This window comes from Primulina tabacum, chromosome 3, assembly GCF_025594145.1.
Source record: "Primulina tabacum isolate GXHZ01 chromosome 3, ASM2559414v2, whole genome shotgun sequence".
Classification (NCBI taxonomy): Eukaryota; Viridiplantae; Streptophyta; class Magnoliopsida; order Lamiales; family Gesneriaceae; genus Primulina; species Primulina tabacum.
The window spans coordinates 5,564,483-5,588,840 of record NC_134552.1 but is presented as its reverse complement, the minus strand read 5'-3'; the positions used below and the strand labels follow the sequence as shown (position 1 = coordinate 5,588,840).

At 35.7% G+C, this 24,358-nt stretch overlaps 4 protein-coding genes across 11 annotated transcripts; all 4 read left to right on the top strand.

The window, feature by feature from the left end:
• Positions 1-212: 212 nt before the first annotated feature.
• LOC142539580 (UDP-glycosyltransferase 83A1-like) lies at positions 213-1,986 on the top strand. Its single transcript, XM_075645140.1, has 2 exons — positions 213-724; positions 961-1,986. Exons 1-2 carry the CDS (start codon positions 241-243, stop codon positions 1,833-1,835), a joined length of 1,359 nt encoding a protein of 452 aa, XP_075501255.1. The 5' UTR covers positions 213-240; the 3' UTR covers positions 1,836-1,986.
• Positions 1,987-4,260: 2,274 nt separating this feature from the next.
• Positions 4,261-13,227, top strand: LOC142539579 (DNA (cytosine-5)-methyltransferase 1B-like). The gene is given in 17 exon segments (XM_075645139.1): positions 4,261-4,429; positions 4,516-4,635; positions 6,126-6,230; positions 6,667-8,116; positions 8,474-8,753; positions 8,755-9,622; positions 9,625-9,711; positions 9,714-9,973; positions 10,165-10,329; positions 10,453-10,651; positions 10,754-10,865; positions 10,997-11,144; positions 11,255-11,452; positions 11,542-11,820; positions 11,953-12,114; positions 12,211-12,429; positions 12,763-13,227. Coding segments are annotated over 15 exon segments (4,665 nt in total). The 5' UTR covers positions 4,261-4,429; positions 4,516-4,635; positions 6,126-6,127; the 3' UTR covers positions 12,898-13,227.
• A 4,184-nt stretch (positions 13,228-17,411) lies between these two features.
• On the top strand, positions 17,412-20,461 carry LOC142539578 (uncharacterized). 8 transcript variants are annotated; one of them, XM_075645138.1, is made up of 4 exons: positions 17,412-17,621; positions 17,843-17,994; positions 18,556-18,630; positions 19,507-19,894. In XM_075645138.1, the coding sequence occupies exons 1-4, from the start codon at positions 17,478-17,480 to the stop codon at positions 19,508-19,510; spliced, it is 375 nt and encodes a 124-aa protein (XP_075501253.1). In that variant the 5' UTR covers positions 17,412-17,477; the 3' UTR covers positions 19,511-19,894. The 8 variants fall into 8 exon arrangements, 4 of the variants coding, with proteins under 4 accessions (XP_075501253.1, XP_075501251.1, XP_075501252.1 ...); XM_075645136.1 differs by lacking the exon at positions 19,507-19,894 and adding an exon at positions 19,328-19,468; XM_075645137.1 differs by lacking the exon at positions 19,507-19,894 and adding an exon at positions 19,304-19,377.
• Positions 20,462-21,319: 858 nt separating this feature from the next.
• LOC142539577 (uncharacterized) lies at positions 21,320-24,000 on the top strand. The gene is made up of 2 exons (XM_075645134.1): positions 21,320-21,730; positions 23,319-24,000. The coding sequence occupies exons 1-2, from the start codon at positions 21,410-21,412 to the stop codon at positions 23,853-23,855; spliced, it is 858 nt and encodes a 285-aa protein (XP_075501249.1). The 5' UTR covers positions 21,320-21,409; the 3' UTR covers positions 23,856-24,000.
• Positions 24,001-24,358: the final 358 nt, after the last annotated feature.

The following is a 24,358-nucleotide window of genomic DNA, read 5'->3' as shown; positions in this document are numbered from 1 at the left end:
CAACACCTTTAAAACAAAAGATGTAATGCCAACAAACATATAAACGACGGAAATTATTCGATCGATTCCATCCCAGGCATCCTCGTTTAATTCCCTGAGAAAAACAACTGAAGTTCTTGATCCCAAACCATTCATTATTTTCGTCGCCCCGTGTATGCCGGCATGCACCTATTATATAATGTAGATGACACGAATTCGAACACCTATATCGATCAAGCACGAACGGTTTTCGAGCGAAAAATGGGGAAACCCCATGTTCTAGTTCTGCCATATCCAGCACAAGGCCATGTTATTCCTTTAATGGAGCTTTCCCAATGTTTAGCGAACGATGGCATCAAAGTTACGTTCGTGAACACTGAATTCTGTCACCAACGGGTAGTCAAATCTATGTCCAACAAAGGGAATCACATACATGAAACGATAGATTTGGTTTCGATCCCCGACGGGATGGAACCTTGGGAGGATAGGAGTGATCTTGGAAAGTTGACAGAAACTTCCGCGAAGGTGATGCCTGGAAATTTGGAGGCTTTGATCATGGAGATCAACGCAAAAGGAAGAGATGAAATCACATGTGTTGTTTCAGATTACTGGCTGGGTTGGTCTATGGAGGTGGCCGAGAGATTTGGAGTGAAGAGAGTCGCGTTCGTGCCTGCGTCTGTTGCAATGTCTGCGTTAAGCATGAATGTGCAAAAGCTGGTTGATGATGGGATAGTTGATAGTAACGGTAAGTCCATTCTGTCGAATTTTGGCTCCAACTCGATTTGAAGTACAGATAATTAAATATTTTTGCTAAATTTAGGACTCAAATTCCTAAATGTTTTCCAGGATTCTAACTAAGCTTATTTACGTTTGAAGAATTTTTTAACTCAAATTACAGAGTAAATAAAAAATATTATTATTATTTAAGTTACTGTTATTAACAATGGAGATCAATTCGTTACAATATTGCATAATGTGCAGGAACACCCTTCAAGAAACAGGTAATTGAGCTATCACCAGGCATGCCTGGAATCAACACAAGGAACCTAGCATGGATGACCATCGGAGATTTCACCACACAAAAGATCATATTCCAGTTCATGAAAGATAACATCAAGTTGATAAATTTAGCAGAAAGGGTGATCTGTAACACATCCCATGAGCTCGAACCCGCGGCACTCGCCTATGTCCCGAATTGGTCGACCATAGGCCCTCTTCTCGCAAGCAAACGTCTCGGCAGCTCGGTAGGTCATTTCTGGACCGAAGACTCCGCCTGTCTGGATTGGCTCGACGAACAGCCACCACGTTCCGTCATCTACGTTGCATTCGGGAGCTTCACCGTCTTCGATCAAACACAGTTCCAAGAACTGGCGCTTGGCCTGGAAGGCACCAACAGGCCATTCCTATGGGTCGTAAGGGAAGGCACGGGTAAATCCTACCCGGAAGGATTTGAACAAAGAGTCGAGAATCGCGGGAAGATAGTGGGTTGGGCGCCTCAACAGAAGGTTCTGCCACATCCTTCTGTGTCATGCTTCGTGAGCCATTGTGGATGGAATTCGACGATGGAGGGCGTGAGCAACGGGGTGCGGTTCTTGTGCTGGCCGTACTTTGCGGATCAGTTCATCGATGAGAGCTACATCTGTGATTACTGGAGGGTTGGATTGAAACTAGATAAAGATGAAAGTGGGATTATCACACAAGAAGAGATTAAGAATAAGGTGGAGCAGCTTCTGAGTGATGAAATTATGAAGAGAAGGGCTTTTGAGCTTCAGAAAAAGTCTTTGGATTGTGTTGCAGAAGGGGGTAGCTCTCACAAGAATTTTCAAGATTTTGTGGATTGGATTAAAGGAGAGTGAAGCGATTAAGAAGATTTCAATGCGTTTCATGATATCGCAGTAGAAATTATAAGTTTCTTAAATTATTTTAAATCAAAGATAAGCAGCCAGACAATTTGGAGAACCGCATGTTCATAATCTGTCAAATGGAGTTTGGTTATTATTTTAAGTATCTATGCTGTTCGTAGCTTTTGAAATAGTCCGCATCTTTTAGAGGAAATACTTTTATTACATTAGATTGTCCAATTTTTTTTTATGTTTTATTAAGTTTTTAAAATTTAGTTTTGATACACTAATTTTTAAATTTTGGTTAAAATATTGAACTAACATTAGATGCATCACAGGAACTTGCACTCATCATTCCATCGTCTTAATGAGGACTGGTTTACTATTTCTTTTCATGAGGAAATATTCGTAGATATTATGAATTTGAAGTAAATGGTTTACACATGGTAGTGGTCACAGATGGTATTGGACTTTGTTTGGGTATAAAATCTTTTTTTTATTGAACAAATATGAAATTGTTTGCCTTTTACAAAAATAATTCAAGAGATGAATAATAAAATATTAATTTTCACCGTACATATGGACCAAATCGACCTATCTCACGTACATAGATCAAAGACGATCTATACTTGAAGTGGAAAATAATATTTTTGATATAAGAGTTTTTGTGCTTTTTTAAAAGTTTTTCTTTTGGCTAAGTGGATCATATGAATTCCACATGTACCAAATCAATTTTGGAACTTTTGATTTTCTGTCGGTATATTACTTTTATGCTAGTTTGAAATTTATATATCATGTGAAGAATTTTCTTGAATCTAGGTTAAAAAGGTTTTTATTGAATTTGAAAATTTTATTTTGGGTAAATTAATCATCTTTGATAAATATTAAAAAAAAGTAGATACCGATATGCAAAATCAATATAATTTACATCCCGTGTTTTAAAACCAAACACAAAAAATGGATTGAATGTGTTTGAGAGTTTTTAAAACACTAGGACTAAATGTGCTTGCTTTTTAAAAGTGTATGATATATTAGTATATTGATACTTTTAAGAGGTTTTTATGTTTTATAGACTTTTTGTGAGGGGGTTTAGGCAATGAGACCCAATGATTATGTATATATTACTATTATTATGAATTTGGAGGATAAAGACAAATTTAAAGTCTTGGTCTAAGTTTTTTTTTTTTATCATTTCAAATTGCAGTATAGTCATGGGGAAGTTGGTGAAAAATCCTCAGTCAAAACATTTATTTGGGTTCACTCTCTACCCACAAAATTGTGGTACTATGTCATACAAAATGTGGTACACTTCATGTGAAAATGTGGTACTAAAAAAGTACCCAGGGACTGAACACAAAAAAATCGACGGCTGGAGACTGAAGACCAATTTCCCGTATAGTCATTTGGTAGTTTTACGATTTCATTTTATAATTTCAAATTGCAATATGATCTTTTGTTGATTTTTATAATTATGATATTACTTTTATTTGAATATAAATCAATTTAGTTTAAAAAACTGTATAAGCATGCACCGTGCATTAGTATCATCTTAAATTGTGTGAGCATGTGATCAATTGATGGACGAAGGAACTTGTTTTTTAATTGGAAATCAATTTCTCAATGAATATTTTTTTTGTGATATTGGTCGACCAAGTATATATTAAAGTGAAAAATAATATTTTTTATGTGTCTGATCAGATAGAAGATTTATTTTATAAAATTAACTGATGAAAGAGTCTCATCAGACTTTTGTATTGTTAAATATTTATATCATATCCTCTCTTGTTTTTTTTTATATATCTAGTCACATTTGATTTTTAATTAATCTATTTATCATTAAAGGAAGCGATCCCACCATATATATAGATTGCAATTGCATCTCATCGAGTATTTTGTTGTATTCTCTTTCATTTCATATCCATGCTTTCATATAAGTTGAGGGCATGTCGATAACTTATATGACTTCAACATCCCAGATTTAAGACAAGGTCTCACGTCCGTAACCTAATTATAATAAATTTTTTTCACAACAAAAATATAAAATAAAAAAAATGTGACCACACGACCTATCGAAAACCAAGAAAACTCAAGCTTTTTTGCTCCGAGCCGTTTTCTGTCCAAAGTTATTTCATGGTCCATTATATGTTGGCGTGTTCAACCCATTTTGATAGTTCTACAAATACATAGACTTATCAAAAAAACAAAAGGTGAAATAAACGTGACATATACATCGATAATAAATTAGATTAATACGAGGGAAAATTTAAAGAATTTAATAATATTTATGTAGCTTTTAAAATTACCAAAAAGTGACGATTTGACTCTTTAATATATACTGTAGTTTGTGAATTTTTGCAAACACGTGATTCATTGATTTATATTTATTTATGCTTTGAAAACCATTGGAATAAATATCTATTCGAGTAAAAAATATTTTACAAAGAAATCATAAATTCGGAGAAATCCCGCTGATGGAAGATGCCGTTTGGTTTTTGGCGCTCATCCAAATTGCCTAAATTTTTCATTGCTTTTCAAAATCCTGACGCAAAAGCCCTAAAAAACCCACGAAAATTCATTTTTTTTCTAACAGGTGTTGGATTTTGGAACAGGTTCCTCTCTCTCCCACCTGTCGTCTCTTTGACAACCTACGTTTTTTTTTTCTTGTTTTTCTAAATTTTTTCATCGTCTATTGCAGCTTGGTAAGAAGATTTTCGTGCCCATTGTTTTGGCGAGAAATTGGTGCATTTTGGCCTCAGTTGTTTGATTAGACCGGAGGGGTTGAATCGGCATAACAAGCTATAGAAGGAGGTCTGGGGTAAGATTTTGGGCATTTAATGTTTGCTGATTTTGGTTTAATTCTTTTGTGGGTTTAATTATTTCAGCATTTGATTTGAAAACAATCCATTGAAGATCTCGATCTATCACGCTTTGAATGATTCCGGATTACCTTGATACCCGAAGCTTGTGTTTTCTTAATTTTTTTTGGAGTGTGATGGTTGAATGAGGGCTCTACTTTAACAAATCTCTCTTTTTTGACGCTCGGGCATTCTCCGTTAACGCCATCAATCTCCTTCATCTCTCTCTTTGTTTCTTTTCTTTCTTTTATCTTTTAATTGATGCTGATTTGTCAAACCTTCTATAGAAGAACAAAAGATTTATCATTCATGGAATATAAACCCATGTATGAAATCCACGGGAAGCATGGTTTGCTGGAATGGTTGTGGCTCGAATTTAACGGTTTTAGTCGCGGAGAATACCGTTTTAGTTCCAATTTAACGGTCGGGGCGCGCAAATTTTAAATAAAGAATTGAAAAACTCAGAAATTTAATATAAATTCTTAGTCATTAGAAATTAATTCATCAATATATAATGTATTCCAAAATATGTAATGTATACAACTCCATCATACGGCATATATCATCTAAAATCTAAAAATATTAAAACAAGAAGCTTCAAATTTTACCTATGTTCTATAGATCAATTCATTAAATGTTTTAGCACGGTAACTTTATTTAGTCAAAAATATCAAATCTGATTAGAAAACAACGATAGGGGAAGTCTTGTGCAGATTCAGTCCGAACCAAGAAAACAAGTGAAAGGATAATTGGAGGCGTTTCTCATCACCGTTTTTGGTTTGCTTGGTCCTAAAAAGTTTACAAATCTGTAAAAATCTTGCAAAATTAGTCTACGAGAATCAATAAAAATCTTTTACAACTCCGTGGGGATTACCGTGGTTAGTTTAATGATTTACCATAGTTATTTCGTTTCAATTGTGTACCAGATTTTTTACTATGTAAGAATTGCTTTAGTGAACTAACGGCGTATCATTTTGTTAATCGTTATTCATTAATAGTTGGCAAAGTCGAGGTTATTGAATTGAGTATAACTATGCAGTAAAGTTTGATAGATATAAGTGTGGGTGGATAAATTCCTAAATTTTGCATTTTTACAAGGTTTAATGGGATGAATTATGACAAGGTTAAATTGTATGAACCGGTATAAAAGATAAAAGACGTAGTTAAAGTGCACTTAATTTGTGGTTATTTTCCCTGGGAACACAATAGTTGGTTTACACACAGCGATAAGGTATTCCTGTGCACTTGCATCAGGACCAGTCAAAGCAACTTTTGGTTTTTTTATGTTGTTCAATTAGTTTGCTTAGAGTTTGAAATGTGAACCAATATTTTTTGTTGCATTGTTATTTGAACTTTTGAAACGAACAATTTGAAAGTATCAAATTCCTAGAATCCTGATTGTGACAGCGTTGGGCTTTTGATAAATATGTTTAGTGTTGTATTTATGTAGCAATGGCCAAACAGACTCAAAAAGGAAGGCATGAGAATCAGTCAGATGATAGCCAACAAATTCAACACCCCAAAAATCCACAATCCAGTAGGAAGTCGACTTCAAGTAAGCTCATAACCTTATGAATTAGACATTTGCATAAAGTTGGTTATTTTAGCATGAATACAAGTAGATGACTGGTTTTTAACTTTTTATTGCCAAAAATGTTATTCGTATTTTCCAATATATGGCCCAGGCCGACCACCTCTATTTTCGCAGTTCTAGAGATATCTCAACTGTCTGTTGTACCTCATGCAGCCTTAGTTTTAAGCATTAAGCAATATCAATTTTTTTCTTTATCGCATTTATTTCATTCAAACTCATTTTATGCTTTCAAATCTAGATTGATTCTGATGCCAGCTTTCTATTCTGTTAACTCACATCTAAGTTGTTGAAATTTTTCATGATTTATGTATATTTTTATTATTTGTGCCCAACTTTATTTGTGATTGATCTTGATACTGTTCACATAAGAAGAACACTAATGAAATCTTTTCTTTAGATAAAGTTAAAGTGGCAACCGAGCAAAAACAGAGAAAGAGGCCTGCCTCACAAGCCAATGATGATTCCGTTGTTTTGCGAAAAATGCCAAAGCGATCTGCCGCATGTTCAGATTTCAAGGAGAAATCGCTTAACATAGCGGAAAAAGACTCCATAATTGAAACAAAAAAAGATGTTAGTGTGGAAGATGAGTTGTTGGCTGTTCGTCTGACTGTTGGACAAGAAAATGGCAGACCATGTAGGAGGCTCATGGATTTCATCTTTCATAATTCAGATGGGGTACCCCAACCTTTTGAAATGTTAGAAGTTGATGATATTTTTATCACCGGTCTCATCTTGCCGCTTGATGAAGGTGTTGACAAAGACAAAGCAAAAGGAATAAGATGCGATGGCTTTGGGCGCATTGAAGAATGGTCCATATCTGGTTATGAAGATGGGTTGCCAGTAATATGGATCTCCACGGAGATAGCTGATTATGATTGTCTTAAACCGTCTGGAAGCTTCAAGAAGTTCTATGACCATTTCTATGCCAAGGCTGTTGTCTGTGTTGAGGTTTACAAGAAATTGTCCAAATCTTCTGGAGGAGATCCCAATGTAAGCCTTGATGAATTGCTTGCTGGGGTTGTGCGTGCAATGAGTGGGATGAAATGCTTCCGTGGTGGTCTATCTATAAGGGATTTCATTGTTTCACAAGGAGACTTCATCTACAACCAACTTATAGGACTGGATCAGTCATCAAAAAGGACTGATAACCTATTTATTGAGCTCCCTGTCCTGTCTGCTTTAAAGGATGAATGCAGCAAGTTAGTAGATCTCGTCCAAGCTCAGCCTGGCTCATTGCCTGGGAGTCTTAGGATCGGTCCAAAATACGGAGATGAAAACAGCAAAAGCTTATCTGCTATTTGTTGTCCATTGGAAGAAACTGAAGATTCAAAAATGGCAAGGCTATATCAGGATCAAGAGGTCTGGTGCTCAATGAAGCAGAAGAAAAGCCAGGGTTCTGCCTCCTTATCTAGCCAATACTACATTAAGATCAATGAGGATGAAATTGCCCATGACTATCCTTTACCTGCCTATTATAAGGCATGCAGTGAAGAAACTGATGAATATATAGTTTTTGATAGCGGTGGTGGTGTACATGATATAGATGACTTGCCCAAAAACAGGCTCCACAACTGGGCTTTGTACAATTCAGATGCTAGATTGGTTCCGTTAGAACTCCTACCAATGAAACCATGCTCTGAAATTGATGTGACCATATTTGGCTCAGGAGTAATGACTATTGATGATGGATCTGGTTACAACTTGGATGGTGAATGTGCTCGTTCTTCTAGTGGTTTGGCGGATTCTGAAATAGAAGGGATGCCAGTTTTCTTGAGCGAGATTAAGGACTGGGTGATCGAGTTTGGATCTGAGATGGTTTCTATTTTTATACGGACTGATATGTCCTGGTACGATCTCTCTCCTCTCCACCCCTCCACATCTAACCATCCATAACATTTGTGAATGTAACATTGTGAGTGCAAAAACACTAGCATGCATCTGTTAACTATGCATTGTAATACTTGAACTGAAACACCAAACACTTTTGTTGTCATCGGCGTTTGGTTTAGAGTGCGCGACGTAATTGTCCAAGATGTTCAGTACCTTAAATAAATTAATAAAATCCATTAGTGCAGTGGATGCATTTTAGAGAAAGCATAGCTATACTGTTTTTTTTTTTAACTTGGAAAATTTAAAAATCATGAAGATTTTGAAACTCATGAAGCTTCTTCACTCGTAACTGTTATCTTCCTTTAACTCTCCAGGTATAGGCTTGGAAAGCCCTCAAAACAATATGCTGCTTGGTACGAGCGGGTCTTGAAAACAGTAAGGGTTGCAGTTAGCATCCTTGCTATGCTAAAGGATGAGATTAGGCTGGCAAGGCTTCCTTTTAATGATGTTATCAAGAGAGTTTCAGATTTCACCAAAGATCATCCCGCCTTTATATCATCCAATAAGGAGGTGGTGGAAAGATACGTGGTTGTGCATGGTCAGATTATTCTGCAGCACTTTTTAGAATTTCCTGACAGAGGTATAAAGAAGTGTGCAGTTTGTTATTGGCCTCGTCAAGAAGATGGAAGAGAGACATCATCGGAAATGGCTAGTCAGCAAGAAGAAGGTTGTGTTGAGGAATGGACAAAACTTGAATCCCAGATCTGCAATTGAGCCCGTTGTCTCCAAAAGAAAGCCTATGCAGGCAACAACAACCAGGCTAATCAATAGACTCTGGGGTGGTTATTATTCAAATCACTTACCCGAGGAATCAAATGAAGGAATCCATAGTGAAGTAAAAGAGGAAGATGAGATTGAAGAGCAAGAGGAAAATGAAGAGGAAGATGCTCTTGAGGAGAAATTGGCAGTTCAAGACAAAAGTCAGATACACGGTTCAGCACAACGGCAAACCAAGTCTTGTTCAGGTAGCAAGTTAGTGAAGTGGGTTGGGAAGTCAGTGGGCCAATTACCAACCGGAGAGGCTTTATATAAAAGGGCAACAGTCCATGGATATGAAATTGAAGTTGGTGGGACTGTCCAAGTTGATGAACTAGGAAACGATCTGGCCATCTGTTTTATTGAGTACATGTTTGAAAAAATTGATGGAGATAAAATGTTTCATGGGAGGTTGATGCTACAAGGCTGTGAAACTGTGCTTGGAAACACTGCAAATGAAAGGGAGCTATTTTTGACGGAGCACTGTATGAACTATCAACTAGAAGAAGTCAAACATAGTGTACATGTGAACATCGGATCAACGCCATGGGGTTATCAGCATAGAAAAGCAAACGCCAACACTGAAAAAATGAATAGGGCGCGAGCAGAAGAAAGGAAGAAGATGGGATTGCCCACTGAATATTACTGCAAAAGTTTGTATTCACCCAAGAGGGGTGCCTTCTTTGCTCTTCCCTGTAAATCGATGGGCTGGGGTCTGGATCTTGCCAAGCATGCAAATCAAAGGAAGCTGACGTTGATAATGAGACGTTTATCCTGCATGATTCTATGAATGGTTTTATGTACTAGGAAATAAATACTCAATTCTTGATTATGTCTATGTGAGTCCTAGTTACTTTTCAGCAGAAAAGGAAGGTGAAAGTTTCAAAAGTGGAAGAAATGTTGGATTAAGGGCCCATGTTGTTTGCCAGCTGCTTGAAATTTGCAATCTTAAGAAGTCTCAGCCACGTGATGCTAGTTCAGTTCAGGTCAAAGTTAGAAGATTTTTCAGACCAGAGGACATATCAGTGGCAAAGGCTTACTCTTCAGATATTCGAGAGGTAATAGCTTGCATACCACATTGAAAACAACATATCTACTCCAATATCATTCGTAATCATTTAATCCTTTTATATTTTTCATATTTATATTTGGAATAAAGATTCATATCAGCAATGTGTTAGTTAATCTATACTGAATTTGTTATCTTATGATGGTTTTTTAAATCACTTTTTTCTGGAGAGTTTCTCAGCTCTACTACAGTGAGGAAATGCATACTGTACTGGTTGATGCGATTGAAGGTAAATGTGAGATCAGGAAAAGGAAAGACCTTCAAATTCAAGATGTCCCTTGCACCTTTGACCATGCTTTCTTCTGTGAATGTCTGTATGATCCCTCCAATGGATCAATCAAGCAAGTAATATTTTGCTTCTTTTCCAGTTACATTTATTCAAAATTGTTGGATGCAATAAAGTTAAACTGAGTATGCCACCTCCTTATTGACGTTTTTTATTAAATGTTCTAATCTACTTCACGGCAGTTGCCATCTCATATGAAAATAAAATATTCATCTGGGAAGCCAAGTGACGATGCTACATACAGAAAGAAAGGAAAATCCAAGGAAGGAGAGGATGACTCAGAAGTTGGTAGACTAAAAGAAGAATCTCAGCGGAACCGCTTGATTTCATTAGATATATTTGCTGGCTGTGGTGGCTTGTCTGAGGGATTGCAGCAATCAGGCACTACTTTCACTTGCTTTTGTTTTTGTGAACGTTTTCAAGTTTATAGTTACTTGCATGTAGAAATCTGTCATTTGGGTTCTGATGCGTCTGATTTTTCAGGTGTCTCTTTTACTAAATGGGCTATTGAGTATGATGAAGCTGCTGGAGATGCGTTTAAACTGAATCACCCTGAGGCTTCAGTGTTTGTTAGCAACTGTAATGTAATCTTGAGGTATTTCTTTAAGAAGATTAAATACTGTATCACACACGTACATGCATATACAAATGTGTGTGCACCAAACTATCTCAGACATGCCATCAACAGAACTGATATGATATTTATTGAAACTGTTTTATATACAGGGCTGTGATGCAGAAATGTGGTGATGCAGACGACTGCATTTCAACCCCTGAGGCCACTGAATTGGCTGCATCATTGAACCAGGAGGATGTTGATAATCTTCCACTGCCTGGGCAAGTTGATTTTATAAATGGAGGACCTCCTTGCCAGGTTGGTAAAGCAATATACTCTTTTCATTGTTGTTTAAACAATCTGCTGTTAGAATTTCCAAACAAATGAATTAATCACGTCACTAAAAGTGGACATAATTTCTCCTGTAGGGTTTTTCTGGAATGAACAGATTCAATCACAGTGCCTGGAGTAAAGTTCAATGTGAAATGATTTTAGCTTTTTTATCTTTCGCTGACTACTATCGACCAAAGTTTTTCCTTTTAGAGAACGTGCGGAATTTTGTGACTTTCAACCAAGGTCAGACATTCCGCTTAACTTTAGCTTCCCTTCTTGAGATGGGATATCAGGTACAAGTTGTTACTTTTACTAGGAATATGAGGTTCTTGATTTATTATATCTGCTGAAGTATTTATGTGTATTTGTTGCTTATGGATAGGTGCGATTTGGTATCCTTGAAGCTGGTGCATTCGGAGTACCTCAGTCGAGGAAGAGGGCCTTCATATGGGCGGCCTCTCCTGAAGAGATGCTTCCCGAGTGGCCGGAGCCAATGCATGTCTTTGCGGCACCAGAATTGAAAATCTCACTGTCAGGAAATTTGTATTACTCTGCTGTTAGGAGTACCGCAAGAGGAGCTCCTCTTCGTCCTCTTACTGTCAGAGATACAATTGGAGATCTCCCGCCAGTGGGCAATGGCGCATCTAACCCAAGCATAGAGGTACTAACGATGGAATCATCCAGAACAGAAAAAGCTGTATGATGTAATAGTATTGGCCAGATATTCCATAGATCATATATAACAAATTGAGCTCAATTAGCTAATTATATTTTCTCACACCTTGAAATGCAGTATCAAAGTGATCCTATGTCATGGTTCCAGAAGAAAATTCGTGGAAACATGGAGGTATTAAATGATCACATTGCAAAAGAGATGAATGAGCTTAACCTAATTAGGTGTCAGAGGATTCCCAGGCGTCCTGGTGCAGATTGGCGCGATCTTCCAGATGATAAGGTATCATTATAACTAATTGGTGTTGGATTGGATTTTAAATCTCCACTGTCTGTTCTGGTATTTTATCTGATAGTCTTGTTTTTCATTGCCTTACAGGTCAAATTATCTACTGGCCAAGTTGTCGATCTGATACCTTGGTGCTTACCAAATACTGCCAAGAGGCACAATCAGTGGAAGGGTCTTTTTGGAAGGTTGGATTGGGATGGAAACTTTCCAACTTCCATAACAGACCCTCAGCCAATGGGTAAAGTGGGAATGTGCTTTCATCCAGAGCAAGATAGGATTGTCACTGTTCGTGAATGCTCACGTTCTCAGGTAAAAATTCATTGGATGTTGACTCAACTCATTTATACTAATGAATACACCAAATTTATGCATGAAATGACCATCTATATAAGATAATTCAGTATTTATTCGATATTACGTTGTGTCTAATTTGTTGATTATATTATACTTGTGGAGACCAAAGACTTGAGGGCTTAAACTATCGAATGGATCTAATTGTATCATGCATTTTTCCATATGTTAATTATTGCATGCTCCTTTAAAAGTCAAACACTTGCTGGTAGAACACGTGAAATGTTGCTTTCTAGATAGTGATGAATATGGATATTGTTTGCTAAAACCAGATTGGACTTGTTTATGCAGGGCTTTCCGGACAAGTATAAATTTTCTGGCGCTGTTCTTCACAAGCACAGGCAGATTGGGAATGCTGTTCCACCTCCTCTAGCATATGCACTGGGAAGAAAACTCAAGGAAGCTATTGAGAGAAAGTCATTGTAGCAAAACTTATTTGGTGTTGTCGAGGTTAACTTTTTCCGACTCCCAAAGAATCAGAGAAAAGTTCGCCAAAGAATTACTTGTTGACCTGTCCCCTCCCATTCAATTTACATTAATTTTGTATTCACCCTGATGGTTAACCAATCATCAAGATCGGAGAAATTACTTTGGTCACTCAAAGTCTGTGTGAGTTTGATACTTTTATTTTGGGAGTAGTCAGCCCCCCCATTGACATTACTTGAGAGAGGATGTTTGTTAAGTGAACTACTGTATTCTAACTGAGAATTGGATGCAGGTGAACTCATGGGCAACTTAATCCCAATTTAGTCCAAATTTAATCTTAATATTTACTTGCTCGTAAAACCTCTAGTAGATATTTTTAAGAAAATTAAAACTAAGAGTATAAAACTTGGCAGGATATCATGTTTTTTCCAAGTCTAAATTGGTTCGAAAAATTTATCAATGGATTAGATTAAATTCAGATTGATGTTCACTCTTTTCTTTGTAAATATCAGTGGCTAAATATACTATATTGAATATTAAATATTTTTTGGGCGCAGCTGTTTTTATCGTTGGATAAATTTGTGAAAAATATATTTGTCAATGTTTGAATTAAAATTCAATGCATAGCCACAATTTTTTAAGAATTAGTATTTGACTATACTAATATCGTAGTTTTAACTCCATATACAAATCAAATTTACATTTTTGCTCTTTATTATTTAAATAAATGTATTATTTTATCCACAAAAATTATACATATTTTTTCATCTAAAATATAATTTTAAAAAAATATTGTTTCTCAATTATCATGAAATAAGCATAAATACTTATTTTGATATACAAAATACATATTACAGGGTTTCAGATAAACATGCTTATCGGTTCCACCGGACCGATTTCAGACCGGTTTCGGCTGGTTCTGGGTTCGATGAATTTGGAACCGGTCCGAACCGGTTAAGAACCGGTTCCAAACCGGTTCCGGTTCCAAGTTGAAATACTTGGAACCAATCCAAACCAAGAGCGGTTCGGCTTCTAATAAACCGGTTCCGGTTCGGGTCAAACCGGTTCCGAACTCTAATTTATTATATTTTACTATATAATTAAAATTAGTAATATTAATGGACAATTTTTTATTTAGTATTTTGATTGCAAATAATTGTGATTACATAAAAAAAATTTAACATAATAACTTAAACATTTATTTTTACAATTGAACATCTAAAATTCATCACGATTTATTAAAATATATTTTGAATATTCTGGATCTTCGTCGTAACTTGAGCTTTGGAATTCGTCGATCGCGCCAGAGCTCATATTCTTTTTTTCTGCTGCAAACTAATCTTGTAGGCACGTTAGCATGGAAAGTGTTTCTGGCTTTAAATTAGTTCTTTGGTCACCAATGATCCTTCCACATACTGAAAATGCTGATTCGGAAGCAACACTTGAACTTTGAATGGGTAGGACATCTCTTGCAATTGCAGATAACACTTGATAAAGTTTAGAATTTACTTTCCACCAATCAAGAACATCGAAATTATCCGTAGTCTCAATATATTGACTTAGATAAATTTGGATCTCATTGTAATTGGTTGTTGTCACCGATTTTTCTTTGAACTTTTGTCGTTTCAAACTTTGAAAGAAGTTCAGTGCTCCACTTTTGCTCTTATATGTCGGCATCTCCTCCGGCTGCGCACTCGGTTCATCACATTGTTCACTAGCATACAAATCAAACAATTCTTGGAGAGAATGCATGATTGACTTCTTTTGATCGTCAACATTCTTCCCAAGAAATTTAGCATAATATTCAAAAAACACGTCTAATCCTCCTTGATTTTAAGTAAGATCAAGTAATGTTGCTAAACCATGCACAATTGGGATAGTTTCCCAATATTTTAAAAATTTGTTTTCCATATTTGAAACAAAATCACGCATAACATAATCATCGCGATATTCAATAAATTTATAAAATATATTGAAAAGTAAAGGTAGAAACATGGTTGAAGTAGGGTGGTTAATGCCAGGAAAATTTTTCGGTTGCTTCTTTAAAAATTTCTAACAAAGAAACACATTTACTCAAAATATTCCAATCATCGTCAGTTAGCATTAAAGATTGTGTTGTAATATTATTATAATATGGAGTAACTAAATCTTGAAAACGTAATAAAGTATGAAGCAAGTGATATAAAGAATTAGTTTCAATAGGAAAGAGGAAATTTTTTAAATTTAATTCCGGTTGATTTGACTAGTGTTTTCCAGCCACGTCCATATCTTCTTTCACGTAATAATTTCCCACATAATTTGAATTTTTCTATTACAATGGACATTTGCTCATCGCATGCACATTTAACACATAAGTTGATAATATGACACGCACATCTAACATGAAGCAAATTACCTTCTAAAATTGGTTTTAGTGAATCTTTAAGATATTAATTGCAAGAGTATTGGCACTCGCATTATCTAACATTATCGACATTATTTTATTTTGTATGCCATAAATCTTAACAACATTTAAAACATATCTAGCTATAGTGTATGCGTTGTGAGACGATTTTAAATGATCTAGCGCTAAAATTTTTTTTTGCATTGTCCAAGTTTCGTCAATCTAATGACATGTAACAACAAGATATGATTCATATTTTAAATTAGTCCAAATATCAGTTGTCAAACTAACTCTACAAGAAATATTTGAAAGATGCGATTTTAGTGTTTTTTATATTCTTTGTAAATATCAAAACAATATTTCTTAAGTGTGTGCCTAGAAATATTGTGAAAACCAGGTTGAATAGTACTAGTAAATTCAACAAAATCTTCTTATTCAGCTATTATAAAAGGTTGACAACATTTGGTAACAAACTTTACGATGGCTTTCCGAGAAATTTCTTTTGTAATTGTAAAAGCTTTACCACTAAAAGGATTAATTTGTTGTTGTATTGGTTCCCTACCGAATGGTTGTAGCGTATCAAGGGTCAAGTTCATGTACCTTAACTAAATATTTTTTCAAAGTACCGGTACCACCGAGAACCACCACCCGTTTTGTAAGAATACCTCGTTTTGCAAATTTTACAAACGACAAAAGAGTTATTCGTACCTTGTTGTTCAATATCAAAGTGATCCCAAACTCTGCTTCGTTTTGCACGGGCTTGTCGTCGTGCTCGTTGACATTGTGTTGCTTGCTCGAGTAGGCGATGGCGTCCCTACATCTTTGTTGGGGAGTTCCATGGCTTCTTCATCCTCGTGGTCAGGTTCGACTTCATCAAAGTCGGGGATGTAGCCAAAATGTTCACCAAAGTCGGGATCGTATTCGCCACCACCACCACGACGGTTTGAATATGATGCCATTGAAATTCGAATTATTTATATGAGTAAATTGCGAAATAATAAATAAATAACAATAAAAAATAATACGGATTATAGATAAAATTATAACACAAATTTTGAATATATTTGGAGAAATGATAGCAAAGAAATATATTGATTGTACAGAAATGAGAATTTGAGAAAAAATTTATATGTGAAATATAAAAAATGACTTGTATTTATAGATGATTTTGAGGGTTTAAATTTTTTTTTTTGCAATTTGGCCCCCAACAAATGTAAAAAAAAAATTGCACGCCGTTCAACGGCTACTGAAATGTGCACTTATAATGTGCAGCAGCCAAATGCAGCCTTTGGGCCAACGGCCGTTGGCCCAAAGGCCATTATTTATTTATTTTTTTAAAAATTCGGATTATGGGTTTTGGGTCCGGTTCCAGGCCGGTTCCGGATACGGACCAGGAACCGATTTGAACCGGACCTGGAACCGGTTGAACCGGTTCAGAAAATGCTGAACCGGTTCAACCCATAAATCAACGGATTGTACACGATTTCGGGTCCGGTTCTTTCATATTGGTTCCGGTTCCGGGCTTAACGGGCCGATTTCGGGTCGGTTCCGGGTCTAACCGGCCCGTTAAGCATGCCTAGTTTCAGATACTTGATTTCGCTATTTCAATACTCTAAATGTATAAGAAAATACTATATTTTCGAGTAATTACCACAAATTCAGTCATTGTTGGTCTTTTCATTAGAAGTGCATTAGGATGATTTATTAATGTCATTTTATTTTAAAAAAATATAGTTCATCACTCATCATGAAATAAGATTAATTATTTTGACATACAAAGTGCCTATTTTGGAGTTCCAGATGCTTGATTTGGTTATTTGAATACTCCAAATGTGTAAGAAAATACTTGAGGTTCAAGTAATATTAAGTGACTTTTCACGACCTAATCCATGACCCGGGATCATTCAGAACCCATGACCCGAGCCTCCTGAGGTATCATTACTTCCTCTCTAAATAGTCGGACTAGAATTTAACTCGCTGTCTCCATCATTCTCTCTTTCCCATCATGGAAAATTTTGGTCATTTCATATTCTCTAGGTTGGTAGGACTGATGTCATGCGAATGTATGTCATAGAATTTGAACGTCGAATTACGAGAAGGCGAACAGTTTAAAGCCCTTCGAATTCCGAACCACTTTTCCTATCGTTGCACAATTTTCAAGATACATACTGATTAGATAACGGTTGAGTATAAAACAATGAACCTCCCCATTTGCCACTTTTTCGGTCTCGTTTTCTCCACAATCTTTCTTCGTACCTCCGGTGTACTGTGCTTAAGTTCCGGCGTGCTGTTCTTCTCCTCCGGCAACCGCTACTATCTCCTTCAGACCTTCAAACAACTCGTAAGTTTTGTCGTTCCTCACCAATTTTCCAAAATATGTCAGAATCTGAATTCTGAATGACTCTGTGGCATATAACTTTGTCAACATTACCATACATGCAATCCCGTAAATTCATTGTTCTTTTCTGTGTATAATGGATCAAGATTTCTTGTAATCTAAACTATCAATTATTAGGATTTCTGAACTTCTTATCCATGTTCTACGTGTTCAAAGTCTTTCAGTCATATGTTGTAGATCTAGCTGACAAGATGACTGGCATAAGCCTCTATGGCATTGTGAGAGACATAAGTAGAAATTCAGAGTCCAGGTTTTCTTTGAAGATTGAAGATGCCACTGGAGCAATATGGGCAAAGCTAAATTTCATTAGATCTTGGTATGTTAAATTTTTTGTGAATCGCACGTGCATGATATGTGATGTTATCCTTATAATCTATAATAGTGGATCAATAAAAATTGAGTGACTACTGGATGTATTTAACGTTATGCTATGTGGTATTTAGTGTTTAAAAGATCTGAAATATGAAGTCCTTACATATGAGTGCATCCATATTGTAGCAAAAGATATTTGCAGAATCACAACATTTTTTTTTCTTTTAAATTGACTCAAATGCCGCTTGGTTTGAAAAACAAGATCAGTTTCCTTCAGGAGCAAAAGAATGCTCGTGCTTCTAAAAATTAGGAGGAACGAGAAACACTAAGATTCAGTCATTCTCGTAGGAATACATTTTGTTGAGGATTTAGTGGTAGCTTTGTGTATGAAAAGAAATACACTTTGAGACGGATGATGAGATTTCTGGTGTTGTTGATATAAGGAAGGGAATTAGTACTTAAAACTTTCAACTGTGTACATCTACCATAAGATGTTTGATTGTACACTCACTTGAGATGCCAAAAGAAATGAATGACCTGTTTTTTTTTCTATAATTGTCCTTAGGTCATTGGGGAGATTAGGAGTTGGTCATACAGTCTACATATCTGGTTTAAGCTCTTGGATGACGCGTCGGAAAAGGTAATTGCGTACTGACTACATTTTGAGTCAAGCAAGTACTGGAGCTGTTTAAGTGATTTTTTTTCATTTTCTGGATTTTGTTGTTTTTTCTTTTTGGTTTGCTCCATTTCAGAAGTTTCCATTATTCAAGATTTGTGCCATGACTAATTTTTTATCAGGCTTGAATTAATATGGCATGAGAATGACGCTGAAGCCTCAGTCATCAATACAAGCTGCTTGCTGGCTTTTCTTAATTCATTTTGTCTCCACAAATTATCGTGTCTCTCTGATTTATCTCTCCACATGAGTGGTGCACAGGATTGTGACCTTCATTTGCATTTGGCACGAAGTAACATCGGCGTACATTAAAAAGTTACTATTTTATTCTTCTAGGAAAATTTTGTTTCAATCACAGCAGTTTTCCAGATAGTTTCATATGAAAATATTTTTCTCAGGAAGAATAAGGCTGAAAAACAAGTTTGTGGAATAAAGTTTAGTTTTGGTGGTGCTAGTTTAGGTTTCTTGGGTAAATTTGGAAGACTTAAAACATGCCGGTGATACTTTGTTTAGGTCTTATCTACTTTTTTTATGCATAATATTGATTTGGTCTAGGGGATTTACCTTTTTATTTTTAGTAATTGTATCCAATCTCATTAACTTTCCGGCATTCTGCCACTCTGATCTTGATGTGAAGGTAGAATTCAGAGCATACATTCAGATATGTGGAGTATGGATAGATCAAATTGAACATTGTCACATAAACACGAGATTTATACATGTCCCTTGCTGGTCATCTTGTCGACTTGGCTTCTGGTGTAGATCTTGAATGCAAATTCTGCTGCCATATTTGCAATGCTGAAGTACAACGAACCTTCTGTTTAAAAATCACTCTTGCAGATGATACTGCAAAGTCATTTGCTTGGTGTGTTGGTAGGACTGCTGCTGAGTTGCTGCAGATAACTCCATATGAGTTCTCAGTTCTATAACCTTCCTGATGTAAGATCAAATAATTGTTTACACGTTTTCACCTTCCTATAAAGTGAATAAGACATACAAATGTTTACTATCAGGTGTAACAGAGGACAAGAAAACATAGTCAAAACAGTAACTTTTAACACAGTTATATGAATTTCAAGTACTTTATTTTAGTATCATGGAAAACCAAAGAATAAAGTCGACATTCAATTTATGCCAACCTTTATTTCGCATTTTCTTTTGAGGCTACGTGATCGAAAAAGTGTTTTTCCAGTGTTTATTTTGTTATTTTACTTTGATACAGAATCAGGTATGTGCATAGCATGTTTTGAATATGCCGTTTGACAAAACATCCCAGATGGGTGCTCTTACTAATAAATCTTTTGTTTTTCACTATCCTTCATGAAGAACAAATTATGTATCCATCTGCACTTGGGCAGGAAAAGTTTATTGTAACAGTCGTGAATTGTGCAAGACAGCAGAACATGCAATGCACCAGCTGAGCAAGACTCTGACACGGTTGATTGGGAAGTCACTTTTGCAACGAAACGTGAATGAAAGATGCTTGTTTTACGAGGTAGTCCTGATGCTAATTTTTAAATCTAGGTACGCGATGGATGAATCAGCATAGTCGGTCTAAAAGAAATGTGTAAATATTTTGAAATATTTCAACTCCTTCACAATTTCATTTTTGTAATGAATAATGTTATTGCATCCTGTTACCTTATAAACTCAGAGTTGAAAGGCATCTGCACGTTTCTTGCTTTTGTCATTTGTGTCTAGATATGCTACCGCAACAGCATTGGTAAGACACATACGTGATGCAAACATCAAGTGTGTTTGTTCTGTGGATGAACGTGACTGCCATTACATAGAGCATGAACGTCACAGCCATTTCATAGATTGGATCGATTCGTAGTATCATCTCACGAAATTTATCCACGAGACAGTCTCATAACATATTATATGTATCTATATATTATAAACAATATTCTGGAATGCCAAAATGAAACTGCGCTTGTGACTTAAGCAGTCGGTAGTGGTGGTCCTGGTCATTGAAGATGTGGAGGGTAGGACTTCGCCATTTAGTACAATTTTACACCACAAAAGAACAAACAATGTCTCTATATAGTTTCCTGACATTGTTGCTCATCAAATTTCAAAGGATATTTTGCAATATAGCAATTTCTATACCTAGACTTTCTAGTGTTTTCAATTAATTGAATCAAAATTATGCCTTTACGATTTTTGAAAATTTTGAAATTATCTCCAATTATCGAGGTCATCAATAAATATAAAATGGACGTTTTCAAGCATAAAAATTAAAACAAAATACCTACAGTTTTATTAACTGGTGGGATGAGATCACGAATAAGATATGATAAATCAATATGTATAGTATAAATATTTATAACTCTAATAGTTTATATAACTTGAAATTTCGTCTCTTTTATTTTTATTATTATTTTGATGAATTTTGATTTTTCATAAAATTCAATAAAATCATTTTCTTGAATTCATCAAGTAAATCTTTTTGCATATAGTATTTTCACTTTATTAAATTGAAAAATAGAATTCAAGAAAGTATGATAGAATTAGAAAATATATTTATGATCATTTTTTAAAAAACAAACAAAATAATATATAGTTGATTATTGAATTATTTTTTGTTAAATGAGTAATAAATAAATAAATCTGATTAGATAATAGAAAATATATATAAATTAAAATTTCCCCAAACTCCGTCATTAACCTCCAACGGGGTTTCTATAGCAACCGCTACTCCACCGTCCCTCCGCTTCTCCACCGCCCTCCCATCCTACAAATGGGCTCAGCTTACCCTAATTCAGACCCATCATCTTCCTATTTATACAATACCGCCACCGGTTACGCTGCGTATTACACTCAAAACCCTAATTTTAATCAACACCAAACCAGCTTTTATCCCCAGCTGCAGCCATCGGGTGCTGAAACGACCTCGTATGTTTGGCAGCCACCTATGGCTGCGGCTGCCGCGTACGCACCGGAGCAGCATGATCCCAATGTTGCTGTTGATGCTGCCGCCACTTCTTATTATGGAGATCAAAATGTTATCTTGCAGAATTGGATTGCTGCTCTAAAGCAAATGGCGGTTCCTCATGCTTCTGTACGTGGATTTTTGCGTTGCTTGATGTATCAGTTATGTTTTCTTGGAAAAAATAACGTTGGAACTTCTTGATATACTGGATCGAGTAATATGTTTGGTCTCTGCTGAATCTTGGTGCATGCTTAGGTTTTAAAAGCTCAAGAATGCTGAAGCCAATTTAGAATGTTGTTGATTCGCATTCTCGCATGAAGTAATCATTTATAGGTAGGTGTCTGGGTGTTTGTCTCTGAGTACTAGTGTATTTCATATATGTCGGCTTTAAATTTAGTTAGATGTTCTTTGATGAGCGTTGATATGTTGAGCTAACATGAAAATTTAGAGCCTGAGGTACTTTTAGTTTTCTTGAATTCAACTTAAGATGCACATTGACAATTGAGGGATTGCCGTAATTATGAATTGCCGAAGCATTGGTCCCTGATGTCTCTGATATACCGGTGAAATATTCCAGTTGCTTGGTTGAATGAATCTTCAAAAGCTCGGTTTGTTTGCAAATCTTGAAGAATTGCTCTCGAGGTTGATAAAAAAAACCCCTGATTTTATTGTTAAAAAATCTCTTCTTTCAGAACTTTTGCAATCAGCATTTTATATATGCATAGGCAACTTAAAACAGGAATAATGGGTTAAGCTAGCTCATAAAAACGACCTGAATAAAATAACTAAGTCCGATAAAAACTAATAAATGGTGGAATGTGAAATAAGTAATTGAAATTTGTGATATTAGACTTTGATTATGCAGATTCACGCTTAAACTACTGATCATGATCTTTACAATGTCGGCTTTCCTTCACAAATAAATTTATCTTGAATTGCATCTATTTTATCCAAATGATGAACACCAAAACCCTCGATTGATCATTTAGTATTTTTGTTTGTGGATCATGGTGAGGGAGGATCACATCAAGAAGCCATGGCATTGTTTACATATACATGTTCTAATCTTTAATTTAGAAAGCAATGATACAATGCTCCAAAGATGTGAATACATTTGTTGATAGGGTAAAAGTATTTAGATAAGTGCAAAACATGTGTAGACTGTAGTGTACTAGATTTTTACTTGTCTGTAGATCGTGGTGAGGGAGGATCACATCAAGAAGCCATGGCTTAGTTTACATATTCAGGTTCTAATTTAGAAAGCAATGATAAAATGCTCCAAAGATGTGCATACATTTGATCATAGGGTAAAAGTATTTAGATAAGTGCAAAACATGTGCAATGTAGTAAATTTTAAATTTGTAATCTTACAAGGCATTTCATGTATTGGAAAGTTGTTTTCTTTTATAATGGTTTGGAGCTTCTAATATGGCGTTAAAAATGGGACTCATTAACGACCTAAGAGTGGTGTAACATGGTATTTTTTTTAATCGTGGATTGTTTGGTAATTTTGCTAATAGATAGATGTAAAGGTATCGCCTAACGTAAGTGTAGGGGTTCAGAGGTAAGAGCACAGTTTGTTTTTCTGTTGATATATGTTTATGTATCTAATGTTCATGCGGTTTTTCATTGAGTAAAATTTGTGTTCCGAGGTTGAAGTAAGATATCATTCTTTTTTTGTTCTACTCTACTAAATTAGTGCCTTTTTTGTTTTTAGGGCATAACTGCAACTAATCCAGTCACTCAATCTAAAAAAAGCAATGCTTGGATAAAATACCCCAAGAAGACTAAGATTGTGCAATTTGCATGGTGTGAAGTTTGCAAGATTGATTGTAACAGTAAGGGTGTTCTTGATCAACATAAATTGGGGAAAAAACACCAGAAAAATCTTGAAAAGTTAAGGGCAGCAACTGCACCCGTCCATGTCAAGCATGCTGCTTCATCATCTTTGCTTGCTCCTACAGTCGCCCCATCAGAAAAACCAGTAATTGGACCAGAAGAGAACCCAAACAAATCAAAAGCTGCCAAGGGAGAAAATTCCCAGAAGAAAGCAGCTGAGAAAACGGAGGATTTGGAGACAAAGAAAAGAAAAGTTTTGGATGGAGGGGCAGCAGCTGAAGCTGTGCGCACGTGCATCATTTGTAATGTGGTGTGCAATAGCGAGACGGTCTTCAGATATCATCTTGCTGGTCAAAAACATGCTTCCATGATTAAGAAGTACTTATCCATGACAGGAGTTACTTTGGCAGTCTGAAAATGGGGATTTTTGTACATTTTTTCTTTCCTTTTACTTTCAGTAACTGTTATAAGTTTATCTTGCCAAACAAAACAAAAATAGAATTGTTTTATGTTTATTTTGCATTCTGCTTTCCAGGGATATTAACGCTATTCGGTTTTCATGACCAGTTCTAAGTTAGAAATATTTAACCCTTACATTCTGCTCTTGAATCTTATTATAGAGCTAGAGTCATCCTTTCTAAAAGGGTTGTTTGTTTGAGTGCAAAATGGAGAGTAATAAAATCCTTTAAATGACATGATAGATACCAGAAGCATAACGGGCTGCACTGAAAAGAATCTTTGGCAGTATGTTTATATAAAGTTAAACGAGAACGAGGGTGACTCAGAACCTATCCTAATCCTAGTATGTGAGATAGTTATTCGCTGCTCCCCCGCCAATTCTTGAAGAATAGAATATGTATTGGCAGTATTGCTGTTGATGGTATGCAGTTCATCCCTTCATTGTATAAAGTGGCGCTC

Excerpts from the sequence above, each read along its gene's own strand:
- LOC142539580 (XM_075645140.1), top strand. The coding sequence starts at position 241 with ATGGGGAAACCCCATGTTCTAGTTCTGCCATATCCAGCACAAGGCCAT. Across the intron at positions 725-960 it reads TGGGATAGTTGATAGTAACG|GAACACCCTTCAAGAAACAG; the intron begins GTAAGTCCATTC and ends CATAATGTGCAG.
- LOC142539577 (XM_075645134.1), top strand. The coding sequence starts at position 21,410 with ATGGGCTCAGCTTACCCTAATTCAGACCCATCATCTTCCTATTTATAC. Across the intron at positions 21,731-23,318 it reads TGGCGGTTCCTCATGCTTCT|GGCATAACTGCAACTAATCC; the intron begins GTACGTGGATTT and ends TTTTGTTTTTAG.
- LOC142539578 (XM_075645135.1), top strand. The coding sequence starts at position 17,478 with ATGAACCTCCCCATTTGCCACTTTTTCGGTCTCGTTTTCTCCACAATC. Across the intron at positions 17,622-17,842 it reads TTCAGACCTTCAAACAACTC|TCATATGTTGTAGATCTAGC; the intron begins GTAAGTTTTGTC and ends AAAGTCTTTCAG. Across the intron at positions 17,995-18,555 it reads CTAAATTTCATTAGATCTTG|GTCATTGGGGAGATTAGGAG; the intron begins GTATGTTAAATT and ends AATTGTCCTTAG.